Raw genomic sequence first — 23,745 nt, forward strand, 5'->3', positions numbered from 1 at the left:
GGTCAACCATAGATAATCTAAGGGTAAAGTGTTGGGGGTTTGGGGATGACACTATGGAGTTCGGTAATGAGTTCCACGCTTCGACAACTCGGTTACTGAAGTCATATTTTTTACAGTCAAGTTTGGAGCGGTTAATATTAAGTTTAAATCTGTTGTGCGCTCTTGTGTTGTTGTGGTTGAAGGTGAAGTAGTTGCTGACAGGCAGGACGTTGCAGCATATGATCTTGTGGGCAATACTTAGATCTTGTTTAAGGCGTCTTAGTTCTAAACTTTCTAAGCCCAGGATTGAAAGTCTAGTCTCATAGGGTATTTATTTTGAGTGGAGGAGTGAAGGGCTCTTCTGGTGAAGTATCTTTGGACATTTTCAAGGGTGTTAATGTCTGAGATGCGATATGGGTTCCAAACAGATGAGCTGTATTCGAGGATGGGTCTGGCAAAAGTTTTGTAAGGTCTGGTAAGTAGTGTGAGATTGCCAGAGCAGAAGCTACATAGGATTAGGTTTACAATTCTTGAAGCCTTCTTGGCTATATTGTTGCAGTGGGCTTTGGCACTTAAATCTTTTGTTATTAGTATACCAAGGTCTTTAACCGTGTGGGGATTATCTTTGATAATTTGATTATTCAGTTCATATTTGGAGTTCAGATTCTTCTTCCCAATGTGTAGGACAGAGCATTTCCTAGTTGAGATTTGGAGTTGCCACGTGTTAGGCCACTCAGAAACAGCATCAAGGTCTTTTTGGAAAGTAATTGTGTTATCGGTGGTGTTGAAGAGTTTTACATCATCGGCGAAGAGGACACAGTTGCTTGTGATGTAATCGCAAAGGTCATTGATGTAGAGAATGAAGAGCGTTGGTCCCAGTACACTACCTTGGTATGTATATAGTATCTGATCCCCAGGAGACGTCCTTCAAACTCTCTCCTTTGCAAGGATGGAGAAAATGCTAGGAATGTAAGAACTGACCTGATGAACCAAGCTGAGATCAATCTTAGTCTAGCATGTTGTTTTTCAATTGCCACATGGGTCTCTGCGATGTTTGTAGTGGTAATGGATCTGACCATGGTCTACATTTGCATGCTGGTTAGTTATAGTACCTGGCTCGGTCCATTTTTATTATTATTATTATTATTAAGAGTGGGCCTTCTCCGGGTCCAGTCAACTAAACAATGTCAGTTGGCGGGCCCCAGGGGAAGAGCCTTCTCTGTGGTGGCCCCGACTCTCTGGAACCAGCTCCCCCCAGAGATTAGAACTGCCCCTACCCTCCTTGCCTTTCGTAAACTCCTTAAAACCCACCTTTGTCGTCAGGCACGGGGGGAACTGAGATATCTCCCCCGGGCCTATACAATTTATGTATGGTATGCTTGTATGTATGTCTGTTTAATAATGGGGTTTTAAAAATATTTTTAAATTGTAAATTATTAGATTTGTCATGAACTGTTTTTATTGTGTTGTGAGCCGCCCCGAGTCTACGGAAAGGGGCGGCATACAAATCTAATTAATAATAATAATAATAATAATAATAATAATAATAATAATAATAATAATAATAATAATAATAATATTATTCGATTTGTATGCCGCCCCTCTCCGCAGACTCAGGGCGGCTTTTTACTTTTTACATCAGTAATGGAGTGAGCTAGGCATGCTTGCACCTAATGTTCTACAGAACTTACAGGCTTAAAATAATATTGTTGGTAACAGCAGGAATTAACCGACAGATCATTTGGAAGTCTGGTCTGCATCCTGTGGCTATTGCAAGGCCTACTGTAGTGATAGATTATAAATCCTCTGCTCCTTCCTCCTCTCTCTTCCTAGCCCTCCACCATTGTCAGGAAAATCCAGATGCCGATCAAATACTAGCTGCCAATCAAATGGCAGCGATGGGCAGGAAGAAGAGGGAAATGGCTACATGGCAGCTCAGGACTCAAAGTAACCAGGCAAACCAAAGAATGGAGAACCTGCTGGGAAACAGGCAATAGGAAAGGAGGCAGCAGCTGAAAAAAGGGGGAGAACACCTTCATTTCCTTTCCCCAGAGTGGTGTGAGGTAAATATTCTTCTAGCCCTTTTCCTCAAAAGGGATCAAGATTGGAAAGAGAAGACTCAAGAACAGCCAGGAACAGACAATAAGAAAAGATGAAGAGAAAGGAAAACTTGGGCAGAACAGAACAGAAAAAAATCCCTCTGTAGGTAACTAATTTAACTCTCTAGAGCAGTGATGGCAAACTGAGGCATGCGTGATGGAAGTGGCCCACAGCTTTTTCAGTCAGATTTACAAGATCAAGATTTTGTATTTAATTGATTGCAATCTTTGCCAGGATCTTTTTGATTACTCAGTGGCCTCTAAGTGTTCCTTTTGAGTTCCTTTGGAGTAGGTCAGTGATGGCGAACCTATGGCACGGGTGGCACACGGAGCCATATCTGCTGGCTTGTGAGCTGTTGCCCTAGATCAGCTCCAACATGCATGTGTGTGCTGGCCAGCTGATTTTTGGATCGCACAGAGGCTCTGGGAGGGCGTTTTTGGCTTCCAGAGCCTTCAGGGGAATGGTGGAGGGTGTTTTTATCCTCCCCCAGCTCCAGGGAAGCCTTTGGATCCTATGGCCTACTGGACCCTCCAGAAGTTGGGAAACAGTCCATTTCTGGCCTTCAGAGGGCCTCCAGGGGGTAGGGGAAACTGTTTTCGCCCTCCCCAGGCATTGAATTATAGGTGTGGGCACTCGCGGATCCAAAGAAAAAAAGGTTTGTCATCACTGGACTAGGTCCTTTGAGTATTTGTATAGGAGAGAAATCTACCGTAGTTCTAGACCTTTTTATCTGAGGTCTGAGCTTTATATCGGGGTGAAATGCTACCAGTTTGGCCTGGTTCAGGCATACTGGTAGCAGCAGGTGCCGGCAGTTTAGAGATCCGGTAGCAGCAGCAGCACAAGGCTCTGCCCACCTTCCCAGACATCGCCACTTTTTAAAAAATCTGTACATGCAAAGCCTTCTGGACCTGCACAGAGGGTGAAAAAATGCACATAATGGTGGTGCGTGCATCCAAACCAGTAGGGAAGGTAAGTAGATTTCACCACTGCGTTATACTCTCTCCTCTCCAATTTAACACCCACATGAAACTATAGGGTGGTTATCCATCAGCATGGAGTATATTCTGTGTACAGATGTTCACATTTTTCTCTCTGCTCAGTTAGTTATTTCCCAGTGTTTGAAAGCTGGAGGGGTATCTGTCTGGATAGGGAATAATAAGCTTCAGCTTAATTAGATTGGCTATGACAGTTAAGATCCCTTGGCCTGGGAACATTTCATTTCTATGGAAAGTTTTTAGTGTTTTCCAGGACCAGTTCCACTTCCCGATACATAGCTGATGCCCACTATGAATTCTCTACTGCTTGAGAAACAGATGGCTCCTGTAATTTGGAGAAGTACAAATTCCTTTTGTGAGCCAACTGTGTCTATTTCTTGATCAGAAGTCCCTATTCAGTCACTTTTTTCACAGCTGAACTTCACATCTATACTGAGTTATATTATCATCCTGATATCTTTACCCCACTTAGTTACAGTCACTTTAGATTCATTCAGAGTATCTATGAAGTTTCAGATTTTTCTCCAAAGTGCATCATTTAATGATTGGCTTAAACTGAAACACCATTTGATCATTCACCCACTCTGCAACACTTTTCCCCAACTCATAAGCACTGTAAAGACTGCTGTCAACTTTTTACTCTGAACTTCCAAATGAGTACTGGATCTGTTCTTATCTGTGAACTGAAAGGGGGGAAAAAAGACTATAAAATTTGAAATACACATTGTAAACTTTATTTCCTTTTAAAAACATATTTTCAGAGGGGTTCAAGTCTGCTGATTTGCTTAGTTGAAGCATGCATCATCTACATTCAGATTGTGTTGTGGAAAAATATTGCAATCGTCTTCTAAAATAACCTGGCGTATCTCCACTCTAGTAAATATAGATGGGTTCAAGCGTAGACACGTCAGCAATTCTTACATCAGGAACATGACATATTGTCTGATTGTTGAATTCCAAAGGCCAGTTAGAACACTTTGACAAAGTAGAGACATAATGCTTATCTTTGATTCACTGTACAGTATCCATAATGTAAGAACTTCTAAAAAAGCACCCAATTTACATTTCTCCATGTTTTGTAGTTCTTCGTTTTATAAGTTTCATTTTCCTGAAATGTTTTTTTAAAAAAACCTAATCCATAAACATGCTTTTTTTAAAAAAAAAAATTGGCTTGTAAAATACTTGGGGAATGTAGGGCTTCATATATTTTATGGCATTATCGCATAACGCTTTATATCTTATCTGTTTGAAAAGCTAAGGCCCTGCTTTTTGTTTAAAATATACGAAAAGAGGTAATCCAAAATTATACAATAAATATAGAACCTGCCATGTTACTCTATAATATACTATACATTCAAGTTAAGAGAAAAAAGTTTCAATGCCAATTACACTTGAAATATACAAGTGACTAGTTCATCATGAGTGCTAAAAGTGCTATTTTTGCTTGCAGGAAAACATATAAATGCTGAAGCATTTCACTTTTTCTTTTTAAAAAAATCACATATTCTTCAATTAAAGAACCATATCATTTGTAATAAGAATATACATAAATCTGAATAAAGATTGACTATTTATATTGAGCGAAGGACAGAGACTCTCTTTCTAAATGGGACATACAGGAAAGGGGTTTTTTGGGAGGCAGGGAGGGATTCTTAAAAAACCACACATACAGCATAACAGCTATCACCATCAATTCCACTCATCAATAGTCTCTTTTGTGAAACTCAGAAAATTTATGGGTGAAACAGCTTAACCAAAAGAGCAAGAATGTTCAAAAAGCTAAGATGAATTAATGGTGTGGTCTGTGCATAAGTCTGTTAGTGGCCCACGTATGTTGTTCCCACTGTCTTCTGCCACAAGGCTGGTTTCCTTAATCTGGAGCATTAATGGCTCCTTTTTAATCTGATTGGTCTTTTGGTCTTCAGGTATTTTATCCAGAAAAGTACTCAAACTGGGAGAAAACAAAAAATAAGAAAATTAATGCACTATTCTTAACATAGGCCTTTGCAGAAAAGGAAAGAATGATAAAATACAGGATCATAACATCATGCAAATGTCTTATGTGCTTTTCTCAGATGTCAGGACCGAAGTACATAAGAGCATTATTTTGACATCTAGATTTGCTGCACCTGCTACTGTTTTTCAATATGGTTTGTACACAAACACAATGATGAGATAAATAAAAGCTGGTTCCCTTTATGAAAATATCCATCCATCCCAACTAAATAGTTGCCAATATATGACAACATATTATAAGTCTCAGTTTCTCCTATAGCTTCATTGCTACAATTTTTTTAAAAAAACTCTCCATGCAAGACATCTGTAGTTGATGTTGCACACTTATCCTAAAGTATTATAAGTTGGGCATATGCCAGAGAATTCCAAAATCAGCCTAAGAACCAATACTTTTATTGAAGTCTTAAGAATTGCTTGCACATATATGCCTCCAATCTGTAGACACTATAGTGAGTTGAATAGTCTAGAACTTGTCTTCTTAAAACGAAATATCCCAATAATTCATATTGAAAAACAATTGTGTTGCCATCTTTGGAACAGCTAACTGTAATTTCTCCCAATTCAAAACACGCTGATTTTAGCTGTTTAATGTTTTCTGTTGTTTGGAAAAGAAAGAAAATAAGGGGGGGGGGGGTGTTTGACATACCTGTTCTCATGAATATGCTGAGTTGATTGATAAACATCTGAAAATTTGGGTACATTGGACATGTGATTTAATTTCTTTTGGTGTGACCTGACATTCGTTAATGGATTATCTGATTCAGAACCTGAAAGACAAACACTGTTTCTCAGAAAAGGTTCAGACCTTCTCTAAAAAGGCTGGCACCTCTATGATCCTTTTTTTTCCAGTACCAAGGGAAAAATTTGTAATCTTATTTAGTTCTCCATGATATTTTACAACTGTTTTTACAATTATTAATTGTTCAAGGGGTTGCTACTAGCTTTACTATAAGGTTTGTCCCAAATTTGTCATTAGTATCATTATTGCTGATGGTATTATAACCATTATTTCCCTTTGTTATATTTTGTATCAATTGTATAGAAAGTGTTTTAATGCATTTGTAGTATTCAGAGAATTGTGATTCTTGGGAAGTTTACAAGAGAAATCAATAAATTACAGCTAAGTCTACTCATTTTTTTTCAATCTGATTTTTGAGATAGATTCCAAGCTGATAAATGTTCTCTTGTTTCTAATTATTATTTTAAATTACAAGTGTTTGAAAATTCATTTAGTTAGACTGAAAAATAATGGGGGTTGCATTTACTTTATTAATTAAACAGTGTCCAAGAGGTCCCTTTTGTTTGAAGGGGTTCCCTCTCTTTATTTGGTTATAAGGCTAAGCTTGTGGTATAGTGATATGGCCATTCCAGAAAGCACAGGAAAAGCAGCTGTCCCTCCTCAAAGAGCCTATTACCATACTAAATAGGCCAACTATCTTTTTTATATTAATAGCATAATATCCTCATCTCATCAAACTTATAAAATAAATGCATCTTGACCACTGATTTTCCCCTAGAGTATCACCAACCACCCTGGAAAAGGGGAGAACGTACGTAGATATTTGTCCTGGCTGGTATCCAGCCAGGTTTGAATTCTCTGGATCCAGAATGCGGGGTAGAATTCATTTAATTACATACTTTAGAAATACAGTAGGAGAAGCTTATAAATAAAATAAACAAAAGAACAAAATTACATATATTGAAAAAAGGAAAAATGAATTAGGAAAGGCATCTGTCATTAGCATTATGCTGTGTGTTCACAATGCTAGAAAAGTACAATTGAAGAGAATAGGCGTTGATTGCTTACCTGAACGCCTCTTCTCGTACGGTGAGTGGGTATAGCAGTCACATGGGTTGCTCCTGTCCAATCCGTTGGAACTGAGCCTAGTATTAAAAAAGACTGCTGGATCCGCCCCTTCCCCAGAATTCACGAATCCGTAGACTAGGCTCAGTAGTGAAGCTCTTTAATGTTCAACTCTCATGTGTTATAAGAAAATAGAATAGAAGGTAAAGAAGACCACACATAGGGAGGGAAGTGACTGCTGTACCCACTCACCGTACGAGAAGAGGCGTTCAGGTAAGCAATCAACGCCTATTCTCCGTACTGAAGGAGTGGGTCCAGCAGTCACATGGGACATACCCAAGAGATAGGTCCCTAGGGTGGGAGTACATTGCTATCGTGAGAGATAACGGATTGGAGTACTCTTCTGCCGAAGGCAGCGTCCGCTGATGCGTACGAATCGATTTTGTAGTGCTTTATGAAGGAATTTGGCGAGGCCCAAGTGGCTGCTTTGCAGACTTCTTCCAACGGAGCCTGAGTCGCCCAAGCGGCAGATGTGGCAGCACTTCTGGTGGAATGCGCTGTAATATTCCTTGGAATGGAGAGGGAAGCTGTCTCGTAGGCCTTAGAGATGGTCCCTCTGATCCAACGACCTATTACTGTAGAAGACACTCTGGATCCCAAGGATCTGGGATGGTAGGCTATGAAGAGTGCTTCAGACCTCCGGATGGATCTTGTGCGTTGGATATAAACCTTTAGCGCTCTAGTGAGATCCAGAGTGTGCCATCTAGTTGCCAGGGGATGCTCTCGTTGGAGGCAGAAGGAAGGTAATATGATATCCTGAGATCTGTGGAACATGGAACTAACCTTTGGTAGAAAGGTGGGGTCCAGTCGCAGAACCACCTTGTCCTGGTGAAACTGACAAAGGTCCTGTCTGATAGAAAGGGCTGCCAACTCAGATATGCGTCGGGCGGATGTAATCGCCACCAGGAATGCTACCTTAAAGGATAGGTACCTGAGGGACGCAGAATTCAGGGGTTCGTAAGGTGCCTGAGTAAGAGAGTGGAGAACCCGTGGCAAGTCCCAGGTAGGATATCTGTGGATTTTAGAAGGCCTGAGGTTGGCCACTCCTCTTAGAAATTCTTGGATTTCTGGAAAGGAGCGGAGGGGCTGCCTGCGAGGCCCCGCCAAGACAGAAGAAATGGCGGCCAGGTGTCGGCGGATGGTGCTGGTAGAGAGGCCTTGGTGGAAACCCTTCATGAGGAAGGTGATTATCCTGTGGATGGGAAGACACAGGGGAGATAAGCCCTCCTGCGAGCACCACTGATGGAATTTGGACCAAGTATGGTCGTAGATCCGGTTGGTAGACCCTCTTCTAGACTTCAGGATGATTTCCACTGTGTCCGGGTCATACCCTCGCAGGTCTAAGTCCCTCCGGATAATAGCCAGGCGGTGAGGTGGAACCACTCTGGGTCCGGATGGAAGGAGGCCCCCTGTCGCAACATATCCTCCGAAACGGGGAGTCGCCAGGGGTCCTGGACGGACAGTTGTTGGAGGTCCGCGAACCAGGGCCTGCGAGGCCAGTGAGGGGCAATCAGAATTACTCGGGCCTTCTCCAGGAGGATTTTGTTGATCACGTCTGGCAGAATTGGAATTGGAGGGAAGGCATACAATAGACCTGGAGGCCAAGGGCTCCTGAGAGCATTGATTGCCTCTGCTCCCGGAGACGGGAACCTGGAGATGAAGCGAGGGAGCTGGGCATTGGCCTTGGTCGCAAATAGATTCAACACTGGATGGCCGAACCTGAGGCAGATTTGGTGGAACAGTGACTGATGGAGATTCCACTCGCCTGGATCTAAGGTTGCTCGCGAGAGCCAGTCCGCTTGGACGTTGAGGCTCCCCGAGATGTGGTCGGCTAGAAGCGACTGGAGATTCTTCTCTGCCCAAAGGCCTAACTTCAGGGCCTCCCTCATGAGGGCCTTGGATCTTGTGCCTCCCTGTCTGCAAATATGGCTTTTGGTGGCTATATTGTCGGTGAGAATCAGCACATGCTGGTTGGAGATGTGAGACTGGAATTGTTTTAGAGCTAGAGACACGGCTCTTAATTCTAGCCAATTGATGGGCCTGGAAGCCTCCTCCGGTGACCATGTGCCCTGAGCTAAAAGACCCTGGGCGTGGGCTCCCCAGCCCGAGAGGCTGGCATCTGTGGTGACTACAAACTGGTCGGGGCACCAGAAGGGAGATCCCTTGTCTAGGGCTGGAGAAGTCCACCACTTGAGGGATCTGCGAACCGTCGGTGGGATGGTGATGCGACAATTCGAGTTGCTGTGGCCCGATCTCTGGAATGGTAATAGAAGCCACTGTAGTTCCCTGGCGTGAAGACGGGCCCAGGGGACAATACCAATACATGACACCATTTTACCCAAAAGGGAAGATAGGGTGGCAATGGAGGCAGATTGCTGGGGCAGGATGCGAGCAATGAGATCCAAAATGCTGCGTTTTCTCTCAGTGGAGAGGAAAACCTGGGATATCTCAGAATTAATGATAGTTCCCAGATGCAGAATGGAAGTGGATGGATCAAGGTGGCTCTTTTTAAGATTTATGGAGAAACCATGATTCTGTAGAACCGACATGGTAAAAGAGAGGTCTGCAGCCACACCAGTTCTGGAATTTCCATGAATTAAAATGTCATCTAAATAACATAAAATATGAATGGGAGAGGCCCGGATATGAGCTGCCAAGGATCCCAAGAGTTTAGTGAAGACTCTGGGAGCTGAGGAGAGCCCAAATGGCATAGCCCTATACTGAAAATGCCTGCCTTGAAAGGCAAAGCGCAGAAATTTCCTATGGACCTTGGCAATGGGGATATGGAGGTAGGCCTCCGTGAGATCCAGAGACACCATAAAGTCTCCCTGATGTAGAGCTGCTAAAATGGAAGATAAGGAATGCATTTTGAATTTCCTATATTTTATGAACCGGTTCAATTTCTTTAGATCTAAGATGGCTCTCCAGCCTCCAGAGGTCTTAGGGACCATGAAGAGGATGGAATAGAAGCCTAAACCTCTCTGGAGAGAGGGGACCGGTTGAATAGCTCTAATAGTCAACAAATGAGAAATAGCCTCCTCCATTCGGATACGAGATGGAGTGGAACTGGGAGAAGGACAAGAAATAAAACGGTTAGGGGGAGGTGAAATGAACTCTAACCTTAGGCCCCTTTCCACAGTGTCAATGACCCAGGGGTCCTTACAAGAACGGTGCCAGGCGGAAGAGAACCAGGCTAGGCGACCGCCTATGGGAAAGGAGGAAAACTTACCATCTGGCTCTTTTGGAAGCCCTGGTAGAAGAGGATCCTCTCTGATAACGGGAACCTCTGCCCCTGGTGGTTCTAGATTGGGATCGAAACCGAGGGGAATACTGACCTGGACTCCTTTGAAATGCGAAGCCCTGATCCTGTTGACGCCCTGTGCGCCGAAAGGGCTGCGGTTTAGGGGCCTTCTTGGTGGTAGGTCCCAAGACCTTTTTCTTGTCTGTGGTCTCCGTAAGGAGAGGGTCCAGAAGGTCTCCAAAGAGGAGGTTACGTTTCAGCGGACCCATGGCTAACTGCCACTTCTGTCTTACTCCCGCCTGCCAAGGGCGGAGCCATAGAAGTCTTCTGGCCGTTGTGGAGGCTGCTACTGACCTGGCTGCAAATCTGGAAGATTGGAGGGTAGCATCTGCTACATATTGGGCAGCTGCGAAGATTTTGTTGAAATCCTGTTGGCCCCGTAAGTCATCTGGAGGCAGGTGTGGTTGGAGCTGACGAAGCCACAAGAGCATAGCTCTGGAAAAGAAGGATGCCGCTGCAGCACTCTTAATGGCCCATGAGTCTGCAAGGAGACTCCTTTTGAGCATTTGCTCAAGTCGTTTGTCCTCTGGCCGGAGGACCTCCTCTGCTTCGCCCGGCATGGCGGCAGTCGAGTGGAGTGTCTTCACTGGTTCATCTGGCTTGGGACATGTTAGGAGTTCCTCATAGGAGGAGGAGAGCTTGTAGAGCTTCTTGTCCTTGGGAGTGGGAGTAAAGCCAGCGGTTGGGTGGTCCCACTGTTTAAGCAAGGCATCCTTAAACAACTTGGGCATAGGAATTACCTCATTGTCTTCCTGTTCTTCCATGAAATAAGGAAGATTTTCCTCCGGAGGGTCTGAGGAAGAAGTAGCCTGTTTTTCTTGCCCGGCTAGCCCCGTGGATACTCTAGCTTTAAGCAGGAGAGATTTGAAAAGCTGCGAAGGAAAGATAGCAGCTGGGGCTGGAATCTTAATCTGAGATTCCTCATCTTCCGACAGACGCTGAAATGGGTCATCATCCTCTTCTGCATCCACGTCCTCATCCTCTTCCTGAGAGGAGTCAGAGACCTCCATGGCTGGGGCTCTGTAGGAAGGAGAAGAACTCACGGGACGGGAGGAGCGTGGAGGGGGATGAGACAGAGAAGGCACATTGAAAGATGAGAGGTTAGCGTCAATGGTGTTAGTCAGAATAGTCAAGATAGACTGAAACTCCGGTGGCAAGGAAGAAATATCAGCCGGAAAAGCCGGAGGATCCCTGAGGGCCTGAGCAGGTTCTGGCTGGGAGGAATCCTCGGTAATATCTGGCTCCTCTGGACCTAAACCCCATAGGTTAGGTTGGGGTGGATTTAGGTTTGGCTCATCCAGGGATAGCACAGGAACCCCAGAAAGAGGCAGGTTAGAGGCCTCCGGGGGGGTTGGATTGATATGCACTTGGGCCTGCACCTTAAAACGTTTGGCTGATTTATCATGTATTTTTTGTAGGGCTAGGTCCCTTCTCTTCTCAGCCCTGGTGGGCTTGGCTAAGGAATGGGTGCCTGAGGAAGAGGAGGAAGAGGCCTGGGGAACCTCAGTAGAATTACCAGTAGGCCTAACCTCTTTGGGACCTTTGGTAGTGCCTCTCTTGGGAAAAGAAGCCATAGTCTGAACAAATTACAGAAGACGAGGCTTGAGCCAAGAAAATAGGGGGGAGAAGAATTTTTTTGTGGGATTTCCCAAGAGGATAAGTGACCCTGCTCCTAGGCTCAGGAGCTGCTGCGCCTTAAGGGGCAATCCGGACGGTACCAAGAGTTCTTGTCCCTAAGTGCAGCGTGGCAGGCCTCGCTAACTTAACTTTAAGAAAAACCAAGGCACACTGGTTGGAGGCCACTTCCGTGGAGAATAGGCCCGAGGGAACTCAAAGCGACGACTCCAGGGTCAGGCGGCGGGCTGGAAGCACTAATGGCCGACCCCTTAGGGCAAAACCGAAAGTGCCAATTACTGGGCGCGAGAGCCTTGGCGCCAAAAAACCGCTCCGTTAATTGCAATCAGAGAAACTAAGCCCGGGAGACAATTCAAGTCCCACACCGTGGGAGGTAAATAGCCCTTAATTATTTGTTTTTCTTTTTAAATCAATCAAGCTTGCCCCCGGCAGGACCTCCAAGGCCGTAAAACCAGACCGGCCGCGGCTACAGCACGGAGGGAAAAACCGCGAATGGCTGAGCCGCTAACTTCTCCCCCAACTCAAAGCCCTGTAGGGCTGAGTAAAATCCACTGCCGGCAAGCTAAAATGGAAAATTCTTACTGTTTTTAGTTGAGAGAGATCGAAGGGAAGGTGTTTTATCGAGAGGAACGAGCATTCACACACATCCGAGGATGCGAACTGAGCGAATTCTGGGGAAGGGGCGGATCCAGCAGTCTTTTTTAATACTAGGCTCAGTTCCAACGGATTGGACAGGAGCAACCCATGTGACTGCTGGACCCACTCCTTCAGTACGGAGAAGTTGTTACTCAGAATTGCAGACAGCAGTTGTAACTGTAAGCAATAAGACCCAGAGATATTCAGCTGGGAACAGAAGGGATACTGAATTCATCAAGGACAAGTAGGGTATTTTTATCTTATCTTATCTTTTTGGATGGAAGTCACAGATAAAAAAAATACCCCAAATCTGAGGACATAATCTTTATTTCTCATAACTGAACTTTGCAGAAAGTTATGGGAAATGAAGATAATATAAGAACATGATCTAGGTATATGTTATGCATATTCACAAAAATATATACAGTAAGCCAAGTTTGAGAACTGGTAATTTTATTAAAACACCACAAATTTAAAAAAACAAATCTTGCTAATTTCCCCATGTTGTCACCATACCATGAGCCCTTACTTTTTTATAGTTAAAATGGTCAGCTTACTTTTTTATAGTTAAAATGGACAGTATGCATGTCAGCAACCAGACTTTTTAAATCTCATTCATTAGCTACTTTCAGCAAAAGCCTTCAAACTCTGGAGGCCGCTGCTATTGATAATTAGCTTCCTTAATCCTAAATTAGCCAACGGTAAGACTTATTACATTCTGGGTACTCAGTCAGAAATAGTACACATCCTCTGATTCAGCAGTTCTCTAACCAGGACCATATGATGTCCCTAGAATGTTTCAAGGGCGCCACAGGTGAAAAATATTCCAAAGGGGACCACAGCATGTGCAAGAGGACTACAGACAAACGGTTATACTGCAAATACTGTCTCTATTATAAATAAAAAGTAATCTCTAGACGAGATGGGTGGCACAAAAATCTAATGCATTTTATTTACCAGCAGTAGGACCTGGTCTAGAAAACCACAAATGAAAAACAAGCTTGAAAGGAGCCCATGGGCAAAAAGAAAAAGTTGCAAAACATTGCTCTAGTTCAGAGGTCCCCAACCTTTTTTGCACCAGGGACCGGCTTTAAGCTAGACCAGTTTTCCATGGCCCGGTGTGGGGGGGGGAGCTATCTGTCAGCGGCGCCGTAAAAGGGGCGATCAAGAGAGGAATGGGTGAATGAATGGACGGAGGGTGGGAAGGAAGGAAGGAAAGAGGGAAGGGACAGGAACAGAAGAAGGGTGCAAAGGAAGCAAGGAAAGGTGTGAAAGGGGAGAGTAAGAGAGGAAGGAGTGAAAGAAGGGAATGAGGGAGGAAAGAAGGGAGGAAGGAAAAGGAAAGCAAGAAATGGAGGGAGGAAAGGAAGGAAGGAAAGAAAGAAAGAAGGGGGGAAGGGACAGGAACAGAGGAAGGAAGCAAGGAAACTTATGAAAGGGGAGAGTAAGGGAAGAAGGTAGGAAGGAGAAAGAAAAGAAGAACTAGAGGAAGGGAAGGGAAAAGAGAGAAAGAAAAAGAGCAAGAAAGAAAGCAAGAAAGAGAAAGAAAGAAAGAAAGAAAGAAAGAAAGGCAACTTCAAAGAAAGGCTCACTGAGCATCTCTCACTCTCACTCTCTTTCTATCCCTCTTTCTTTCTTTCTCTTCCTTTCTCTCTCTCCTCTTCCTTTATCTCCTCTCTCCCTCTCTCTTTCTCTCCCCCCTCTCTCCCCTTTCCCTCTCTCTTTCTCTCTCTCCCTCTCTTGCTATCTCTCCCCCCTTTCCCTCTCTCTTTCTCTCTCTCCCTCTCTTGCTATCTCTCCCCCCTCTCCCTCTCTCTTTCTCCCTCTCCCTCTCTTTCTCTCTCTCCCCCTCTTTCTCTCTCTTCTTCTCACTTTCTCTCTCTTGTTTTCTTTCTGTCTCTTTTGCTTTCTCTCTCTCTCACTCTTTCTTGTTTTCTTTCTCACGCTCTTTCTCTCTCTTGTTCTCTCTCTTGCTATCTCTTTCTCCCCCCCTTTCTCTCACTCTCTCTTTCTCACTTTCTCTCTATCTTGCTGTCTGTTGCTCTCACTCACTCTCGTTCTCCGTTCTTCTCAGCGGTGACGCGTGCACGCCCTGCCCGCCTCACCTTTGCGAGAGCACTTTCGCCCCGGGCTCTCAGCAAGGGGGTTTGCAGGAGAGATGGGGCCGGCGAAGGTGATATTCAATGTCGGGGGCGCACAGGCGGTTGCACGCGCTCCCTATCTCCCTGCTAGCCCACTCGGAATATTCAAAATAAGAAAAGCCTTCGCCGGCAAAGGTTTTTCTTATTTTGAATACTCCGAGTGGGCTAGCAGGGAGATAGGGAGCGCGTGCAACCGCCCGTGCGCCCCCAACATTGAAGACCTCCGCTGAGAAAAGCCTTTGCCGGCATTTCCTCTCGGCGTCAAGGAGGCGCAGCGGCGGGCGGAGAGAGGGAAGGGGGGGGCAGCGGCATCCCTCCTGGCCTTGGCGGGCCGCCCGACCCTCCCCACCTCCTGCAAACGCGGCGGGCGGCGGGGGGAGAGCGAGGAGCCGGTTCCGGCGGGCGCGGGGCTTGGCTGGCTGGCGGGGGGAGCGCCGCTGGTGGTGCGGAAAGGCCGAGGGGGCCCTGGCGCCGCGGACCGGCTGAAAACCCCCAACGGCCCGGTGCCGGTCTGCGGACCGGCGGTTGGGGACCTCTGCTCTAGTTAACAATCTCTGTATTGCTCAACAATATCTAGATTTGGATTGTTTGGAAGTTATGGGAGCCAAGGCAACTACGTAAGATACTGCTATAATACATTCACTACCTTTCTCTGATTGAACCCGGGTGTGCAAGCATAGTCTTTAAAACTGCTGTAGTTATAAGAGAGCAACTGAATGTATGTACAAACTTTCTGAATTTTTGGAGATAGTTTGTGTACTTAAAGAGATACCGTACCTGAAAGACAAGGCAGGATGTCTTTGGGAATATATTAGGAATCTGCTCTATAAACATATATTTTTTTAGTGATATGTATCTAAGGACAATACTTATCTACTTATAAGTGGCCTCTGCCCGGCCATGGCCTATATACAACTGGGTTGTGCGAGTACTTCAACTCCATTCATGTGGATGCGTGCAAGTCAAGCTGCATGCACGCATGTGCATCGTCTCTGCTGCACAGCCTAGTCCCCTTCTTCCCCCCTGGGCTGGGTCACCAGGGATGCTGCTCTAGACTAGATAGGCAACATGCAAATCTAATGAATAATTTTAAAAACTTTAGAGATGTGTCAAATTTGTGGAAAGATGCATGTTTGGCCCGGAAACACTGTATCTGAAATATCTGAGATAACTTCTTGCCTAAAGACTTATTTTCAGGAATCCCTTAAACTTCCCTTAGAAATCATGTATCAGTTATCTGGAATATTAAATTCTACATTAACAAATTTTGGAAAAGTTTGGTATTAAGGAGAAAAAAAAATTCCATTTGCCACAATTATTTGGCTTCAACTGTAGACCTACAGAATTAAAGAATTATCACTTGTACAGAACTAAAACTAAACAATTTGTAAAGCTCTGAGGAGTGCCAGTTATTTTTATTTTTCATTTGGTGGCTAGAAGATCAGCATGATCCACTAATCCATATGAAATAGACAGGTTCCAGCTGTTAACTAGAAGCAATCTGGTTCCAACTAGCCACTAATCACCAAACTATGATAACTGACTAGCTGAGAGCAGAATGTCTGTTTCTCAGTGTTGTTGGCATAGCATTTGCTTTAGACTAATAGTAGACGAAGGAAAAAGGTTCCTTCCCCTCCTGTTGAACAGTAGAACATAGAATAACAGGGTTGGAAGGGATCTTGAAGGTCTTCTAGTCCAACCCCCTGCTTGAGGCAGGAGACCCTATATCAGTGATGGCGAACCTATGGCACGGGTGCCACAGGTGGCACGCAGATCCGTATCTGCTGGGACCCGAGCTGTTGCTCTAGCTCAGCTCCAACATACATGTGTACGCTGGCCAGCCGATTTTTGGCTTGCACAGAGGCTCCGGGAGGGTGTTTTTTGGCTTCTAGATAGCCTCCTGGGGGATGTGGGATGGTGCTTTTACCCTTCCCTAGCTCCAGGGAAGCCTTTGGAGCTTGGGGAAGGCAAAACCTGATTCTACTGGACCCATCAGAAGTTGGGAAACAGGCCATTTCCAGCCTCCAAAGGGCATCCGGGGGGGAGCTGTTTTCACCCTTCCCAGGCATTGAATTATGGGTGTGGGTACACATCCACGCTCTTTTGGCACCCAAGGAAAAAAAGGTTCACCATCACTGCCTTATATCATTCCGGCCCAAGAGAAAGACAAGCTTGTATGCATCTATGTGTGGCTTCAACCTTCTATTCAGGCATCACCAGTGATTTATACCAATGAACAAGTATTTAAGACATCAAGGAGAAACATCTTACTTTCCAGGAAAGCATTCTGCACTTTCATTTGGTCAGTCTTATTTTGATCAGAAGTCATATTTAAGAACTGTTGCTTCAGCCAAACTCCACGGTCTTCCTCAAACGCCTTTCTCTGCATCAGCAGAAAATATAAAATTACAAAAAATCAATGTATTTAAATGTTTTCTCAACTTCAAAAATAATGCAAAAAATTCTTTTGCCGGGGTTTTTGGAGTATTTGTAGCATATCATTTATTTGATTTATACTGTGCTTTATTTTCTACCCTGGTGAGCACTCAAAAAAGAGCTAATAAAAGGTAGAGTTAGTTCTTGCTTAATGAGCACTTGCTTAATGACTGAAATTACAAAACATCAGAAAGGACATTTTACAGCCTATAAATTATTTCTGACAATTCCAAAATGTTGCAACCCCCAGCATTCACATAATCATGACCTGGGTACTTAGCAACCTCTTTGCACTTATGACTTGATTGCCATTTGCAATCTGCCCTTCCCAGAAAGTCAACGTGGAAGCTAGTAAGGAAAGTTGAAAACTAATTCTGCTTGCTGAGAGGAGGATGCCCTCTTGACTCCAGGAACAGGATAAAAGAGATCCCTGCCATTTCCTGTATGCTTGGATCTCAGCAACCGAAATCCAAATGCAGAGCCCAAAATCCTTCTCTCTACACTTTTGTGGAGAGCTCTGCAGAGACAGGGAGATGGACCCCCAGTTCCATGTCGTGGCTCCTGCCCTCTGAAACATCATGCCCCTCAAGGTGAGATCCACCCTCTTGGCCTTCCAAAAGAGCCTGAAAATCTGTTTGGCCAATGGCTTATGACCATATTTTTTTTTTTGGGGGGGGGGGAGGTGTCTTCCATTTTGGAGGTGGCTAGTTGATTAGGGGAAGATTCCTATCTCCAGCCCAATTATTGCCCTTTTTATTCACTTTGTATTAATTTTCATTTTCCCCCAATACTGAATGTTTTAATGTTTTTAACATCTTAATTGTTTCATACTGTAATTTATAACATCGTAAACTGCCTAAAGTTGCTTGATGGGTGACATATACAGTACATTTAATAAATAAAAATAAACAAATAACTGTATAAGAATCTTTCCTTGACAATTAAACCAATTTGTAATAAGAGAAGGAATCCCTTAGGCATGAAGCTAGTTAGGGGTTTGAAGGGCCACATCAATACTGCAAATTATGCTTGGTAAATGTCTGGAAACCAGGGAAGATCTTTCTGCAGTTACTAAGCGATTGCTGTACCTTCTATTACCCTGCAATTTACTTGCTTAGTTTTCATCAACTGAAACTTTTGAACCAACTTTCAAGGAGTAACCCCCATATAGAGAACGTACAGTAATAAAGAAGGGTTTCATCACTCGACAAATAACTATTGTTAAATCTAACTAACTCTGGAGTGGGTCTTCATCACAGTTGCTATGTGTGAATCCAGTGGCATCTATAGATCAGGAACCTGCTACTTCAGGAGAGGACAATGGCATGCAATTAGTTAAGAATATGAGAAATTAATCCTGAAGTACAGAGTATTGTGATGACATTGGCACTTGAGTTGCATGGCTGAAAATGAAGGAATCAGACTTTTCAAAACACGCTTGTAATCAGTGATAGCAGGACGATCTATCTTTTAAGTAAAAGAAAAAGTGCACATGATGTTATAAATATTCCTCCTTTTGAACTTTTCAATGATCCCCATGTCAAACATGGATAAAATAAAATGAAAGCCTACTGCATTTATGGGTATAATTCTTGGTCGTCTGGTTGTCTAAGAAATTATTAATCTCCAGTTTTATGAAAAATACCTCCAGTCCTAATCGAATAGCTGCTTCAGTAAAACTTTTACGCTCTTTTTCAAAGTTCTTCTTTTGTTCTTTGAACAACTTCCATTCTTCCTTGAGCCTCTCTTTTTCTTCCAGCAAGTAACAATCCTGTAGCAACATATTGGTATCATCATCACAGGGAGCAGTTAGCTGCTGCTGCAGATAGAATGTGAAGTATGGAGAAATCAAATGAGGTTATTTGAAAGCTACCCCCCTAGCCAAAATCAAGTTATCATTAGTTGCCAGAAAAAGTTAATCAAATAACATTAAAAACTTAACAGGAACAAAACAAATGTTATCACATTAATCCAGAAGAATGTATAGGATGGAGAGGGGAATCCAAAAACTAAATTACTAAATAATCAAAACCAAACCAAAACCAAACTCTACACGAACACTGTTCTCTTCACAGCTTCCTTTTTATGACCCTTAATTGAAGATAGAGTCAGGGAGGCTGGATGGAGTTGAGGGTTTACTGATAGGATGACCTTCCTGATGCCACATGGAGTTCATAGCATTTTTTCCTGCATTCTAGAAGAGAGAAACTGCTATCTAGGATTGAATTCTCAAACCTTCTGAGTGGGTGGTGAGCATCTTCACCACTAGGCCACCACTCAGCTCATAGTTCTCCTTACAGCTCTGGTTCCCAATGTAGAGCCTATGTCCCACAGTGGGGAGGCAATTTGATTTTTAATAGGGGCAACTGGAATCTTGTTTAAACCAAGTTAATGGCCTTTTAGGCTTCCTCCACATGAGTAGGAGTTCACTTTTTGAATAGTAAGAATTATATGTCGGGGGGGTGGGGGGTAAGGATTTTAGAGATGCTTAAGTGGGGCATGGGCAAAAAGAGGTTGGGAACCACTGCCATACAGTGAATATGAGAAAATGTTAACACTAGAAACATAGAAACATAGAAGACTGACGGCAGAAAAAGACCTCATGGTCCATCTAGTCTGCCTTATACTATTTCCTGTATTTTATCTTACAATGGATATATGTTTATCCCATGCATGTTTAAATTCAGTTACTGTGGATTTACCAACCACGTCTGCTGGAAATTTGTTCCAAGGATCTACTACTCTTTCAGTAAAATAATATTTTCTCATGTTGCCTTTGATCTTTCCCCCAACTAACTTCAGATTGTTAGCCTAGTTTGGAACACTAGCCTAGTTCCAAGCAATATAAACAAGGCAGAGTAGAGGAGTCCTTAAATGTTCCTTTCTTCATCAATATATCAAAACCAATTAAAGGTTTAGAACGTTAAACAAGTTCTGAAGATCACTGCTATGCCAGTTCTTAAGATATGGTTTTCTTTTATTTATACAACTGGCAGCAAGCAGGAGCATGATCTGATTCACTTCTTTCATTCTACTTGTAAATTTCATCTCTTTTTTGAAACTGGTCCATATTTGAATGCTTACCTGTAAAAGCTGCTGTTGAGTTTTTATCATCTCTTTGCACTGCTGGATTTCCAGCTGCAGTGCTTCGACTTCCAGTTCATGCTCATGTCGTGACACTGTGTCTTTGACATTCAGAGAGCCAGAATATACATGCGATACTACACATTTGAAAAAGTGCTTGATTATTTTTGGTGTATTTAGTTACACTGCATTGTATGTATTCAATTAATCAGTTATTTACAAAGTATACTGTATATTTATCAGCTCTGACATATCCCTTTTTGACATGTAGTATAGTTAATCCTTGATTTACAATCATTAATTAGTAACTGAAGTTACAACAGTACTGAAAAAAGTGACTTATGACCAGTTTCAACATTTACAATCCCGATGGTCACATAGTAAAAATTCATACACTTAGCAACTGGCTTGTATTTATGACAGCTGCAGTGTCCTGGGATCACAAGACCACCTTTTACAAAGTCAATGGAGAAACAACTCACTTAAGCATGTTACTAACCTAACATATGCAGTGATTCACTTAATAACTATGGCAAGAAAGAGTGTGAAATGAGGCAAAAGTCAGTTAACAACTGTCTTGCTTAGCAACGGAAATTTTGGGCTTAATTATGATCGCAAGTTGTGGGCTGTCCACAAGTTCTTCCTTGCAGGCAAATGGTATTTCTTGCATATTACACTGCATCATTACTGCTACTTTGTCATGCCATTGTTTGTAGTCAGGTAGAGCTAGAAGTACAGGCAGTCCTTGGGTTATGAGAGTTATGAGAGCACATGTTGTGAGCCGCCCCGAGTCTTCGGAGAGGGGCGGCATACAAATCTAAGTAATAAATAAATAATAAAATAAATAAAATTGTTATTACCATTGGTAAGAAACAAGTTACATGACTGCACTGCTTAGTGATGGCAGTTCTGGGAGTCCCAATTGTTGTCATTAAATGACAGTTCTGGGAGTCCCAATTGTTGTCATTAAATGAGGACTTCATGGGTTGTTTGTCAGCTTTGCCATGAATTTGCTTGTGGGAAGCTGGCAGGAAATACTGGAAATTGCAATCACATGACCGCAGCTTGTTGAGACATCATAATGATGAGTTGGGCACTGAGCACCCAGGTTGTGATCATGTGACCAAGTGGATGTTGTGACAATTGGAATTCCAAGGACCATTTGTAACAACCACTTGTTCAGCAGAGTTGTAAGTGTATAGGGTACTAAATAAATGGTTATAACCTGAGGACCACCTGCATAGACAACTGATTGCATTAATTTGCATTTCTTACTGAATTTGGTTTTGGAAAACACTATATAGTAGAATTCTACATAAAACATATTTTCATTCAATCTATTTAATTCACTCAACTGACAGGACATTAAATTTCTTTTTAATTGTTTATAATCTCTGGGATTTCATGACTTTTATTTAGATCCTTGAGATCCTTGTTTGAAAATAATGATGCAGAAATCCCAAAAAATAATTGTTACAGCTTTGTCTTAAATAAGTAGAATCAATCACTAGGCCCTAGATAATAAGGAATAAAAGCTATTAAAAATGTCATTTCTTTGAAATATTAAGCAAAACCAAACAGTAATTCATGCAGATCAGATAATGTAGGAAAAAACATAAGCATATACAGTGGTCCCTCGAGTTTCGCGATCTCGAGTATTGCGAAACGCTATATCGCGAGTTTTCAACCCGGAAGTAAACAACACCATCTGCGCATGCGTGCCTTTTTTCTATGGCCACGCATGCGTAGATGGTGGAATTTCCCGCTGGGCAGATAAGCTGCTGGGCGGCTTCCCTGGGTCTTCCCCCTCTTGCCCCGGTAAGACCCCAGCGGCGGCGCGAGCAACGGCGTGGGCGGGTGGGCGGCACGCGCGGGGACACCCCAGCTCCGCTTCCCAGCTGGGAAGCGGCCCCAGCAACGGCGTGGGCGGGCGGGCGGCACACGCGCGGGGAAACCCCAGGCGCGAGCAACGGGGTGGGCGGGCGAAGGGCGGGCGGCGGTGGAAGTAAAAACACCATCTGCGCCTGGAACGGAACCCTCGCGATGATCGAGGGACCACTGTACTATACTTATGTTTAATACTCTAGATCAAAATTAAATTAATCTTAAAAGTTATATCATTTCTCTGCATTTTTTTTAACTAATTCACCTTTGTCACAACATTCAGTTTAACTGACATAATAAATTCTTTGGAAAGAAAGGAAGATTATTATCCAAATGATGTAATTATAAAAGGAAGCAATTTATTAAAATAAAAAAACAGAAAAGTCACTATATGTTTAAGAATGAAGGAAATATATATTGCGTTCCATGATTTTTCTATTTTAATAAAGTTTTATAACTATATTGCGTAATTATTATCTGAAACACAATTTTCTTCCAAGCTTTTTATTAAGTTAATGAACACATTATGTTTTTATGGCTAAAAACATTTTTGGTGTCCACAAGACCCAGATCAAACTATATTAGCCTTCTGCCTAACTAGAAATGAAATAAATGTTGTAGGGAAAATAGGGGTTACCTTGATTATCCAGATTTTCAACATGATTTTTCAGCATTCTCCACTGTTTTCGAATGCTATTAGCAAGCTGCTCACGCACTGTTTCACAAGAAAGTTCCCACATGTCTTCTTTATTTGCTTCTACAGAGTCTTCCTCCACGTCTGACAGAATCTGAAAAGAGATATATAAATATGCATTTTAAAAATGGATCTTTAAAAGCAAGATCATCCAAAACTTTTCATCTGATAATAGTTTTATAGTGCATATTATTCTCCCTGATGGCAAGATAATTCTACTGGTTTCATTTGTATTTTGTTATGGATATTTACTGTGTTCGTTTTTATTTACAGTACTATTATTAACTTCAAAAAAATTAAAATTATAGTGATTATATATTTATTAAATATTAGTATATCTATTTATGTAAAATATTAAGTCAATTACAATCTTGGTAAATCTCTTTCATGGTTATGTGTCGGTATTCCTCATGTAGCACAACTAATCACTTGCCATTTGATTCCTCTAGAGCAGTGTTTTTCAACCAGTATGCCGCAGCACACTAGTGTGCCGCGAGACATGGTCAGGTGTGCCGCGAAGCTCAGAGAGAAAGAGAGCAAGAGAGAGAGAAAGCAAGGGAGAAAGAAAGCAAGAGAGAGAGAGAAAGAGAACAAGAGAGAGAGAAAGAAAGCAAGAGAGAGAGAAAGAGAACAAGAGAAAGAGAGAGAACAAGAGGAGAAAGAAAGCAAGAGAGAGAGAGAAAGAGAGGGAGGGAAGGAGAGAGAGAGAAAGACATAGAGGGAGGGAGGGAGGGAGAGAGAAAGAGAACAAAAAAGAGAGGAAGGAAGGAAGAGAAAGAAAGAGGGATGGAGAGAGAAAGAGGAAGGAAGGGAGAGAAAAAGGGAGGGAGAAAGAAATAGAGCGAAGGGGAGGAAAAGAGAGAGAGAGAATTTTTTTGTCCAAACTTCTTTTAGCTGCCCCCCCCCCCAATGTGCCCCAGGTTTTCGTAAATGTAAAAAATGTGCCGCAGCTCAAAAAAGGTTGGAAATCATTGCTCTAG

The 23,745-nt window shown here is 43.0% G+C and overlaps 1 protein-coding gene across 10 annotated transcripts in view; it reads right to left on the reverse strand.

The window, feature by feature from the left end:
• Positions 1-3,785: 3,785 nt before the first annotated feature.
• Positions 3,786-23,745, reverse strand: part of SSX2IP (SSX family member 2 interacting protein) — a 40,087-nt gene continuing 20,127 nt past the window's right edge. For 6 of the 10 annotated variants that reach the window (XM_070746247.1, XM_070746244.1, XM_070746251.1 and 3 more), the window contains exons 9-14: positions 22,709-22,859; positions 20,188-20,324; positions 18,749-18,922; positions 16,939-17,050; positions 5,737-5,857; positions 3,786-5,025 (exon numbers count right to left, since the gene is read on the reverse strand). In XM_070746247.1, coding sequence (XP_070602348.1) covers positions 4,854-5,025; positions 5,737-5,857; positions 16,939-17,050; positions 18,749-18,922; positions 20,188-20,324; positions 22,709-22,859 — 867 coding nt within the window. In that variant the 3' untranslated portion in view covers positions 3,786-4,853. The remainder of the gene's footprint in view (positions 5,026-5,736; positions 5,858-16,938; positions 17,051-18,748; positions 18,923-20,187; positions 20,325-22,708; positions 22,860-23,745) is intronic. The other 4 variants (XM_070746249.1, XM_070746253.1, XM_070746250.1 and 1 more) reach the window with 1 other exon arrangement.

Source organism: Erythrolamprus reginae, chromosome 3, assembly GCF_031021105.1.
Source record: "Erythrolamprus reginae isolate rEryReg1 chromosome 3, rEryReg1.hap1, whole genome shotgun sequence".
NCBI classification, from domain to species: Eukaryota; Metazoa; Chordata; class Lepidosauria; order Squamata; family Dipsadidae; genus Erythrolamprus; species Erythrolamprus reginae.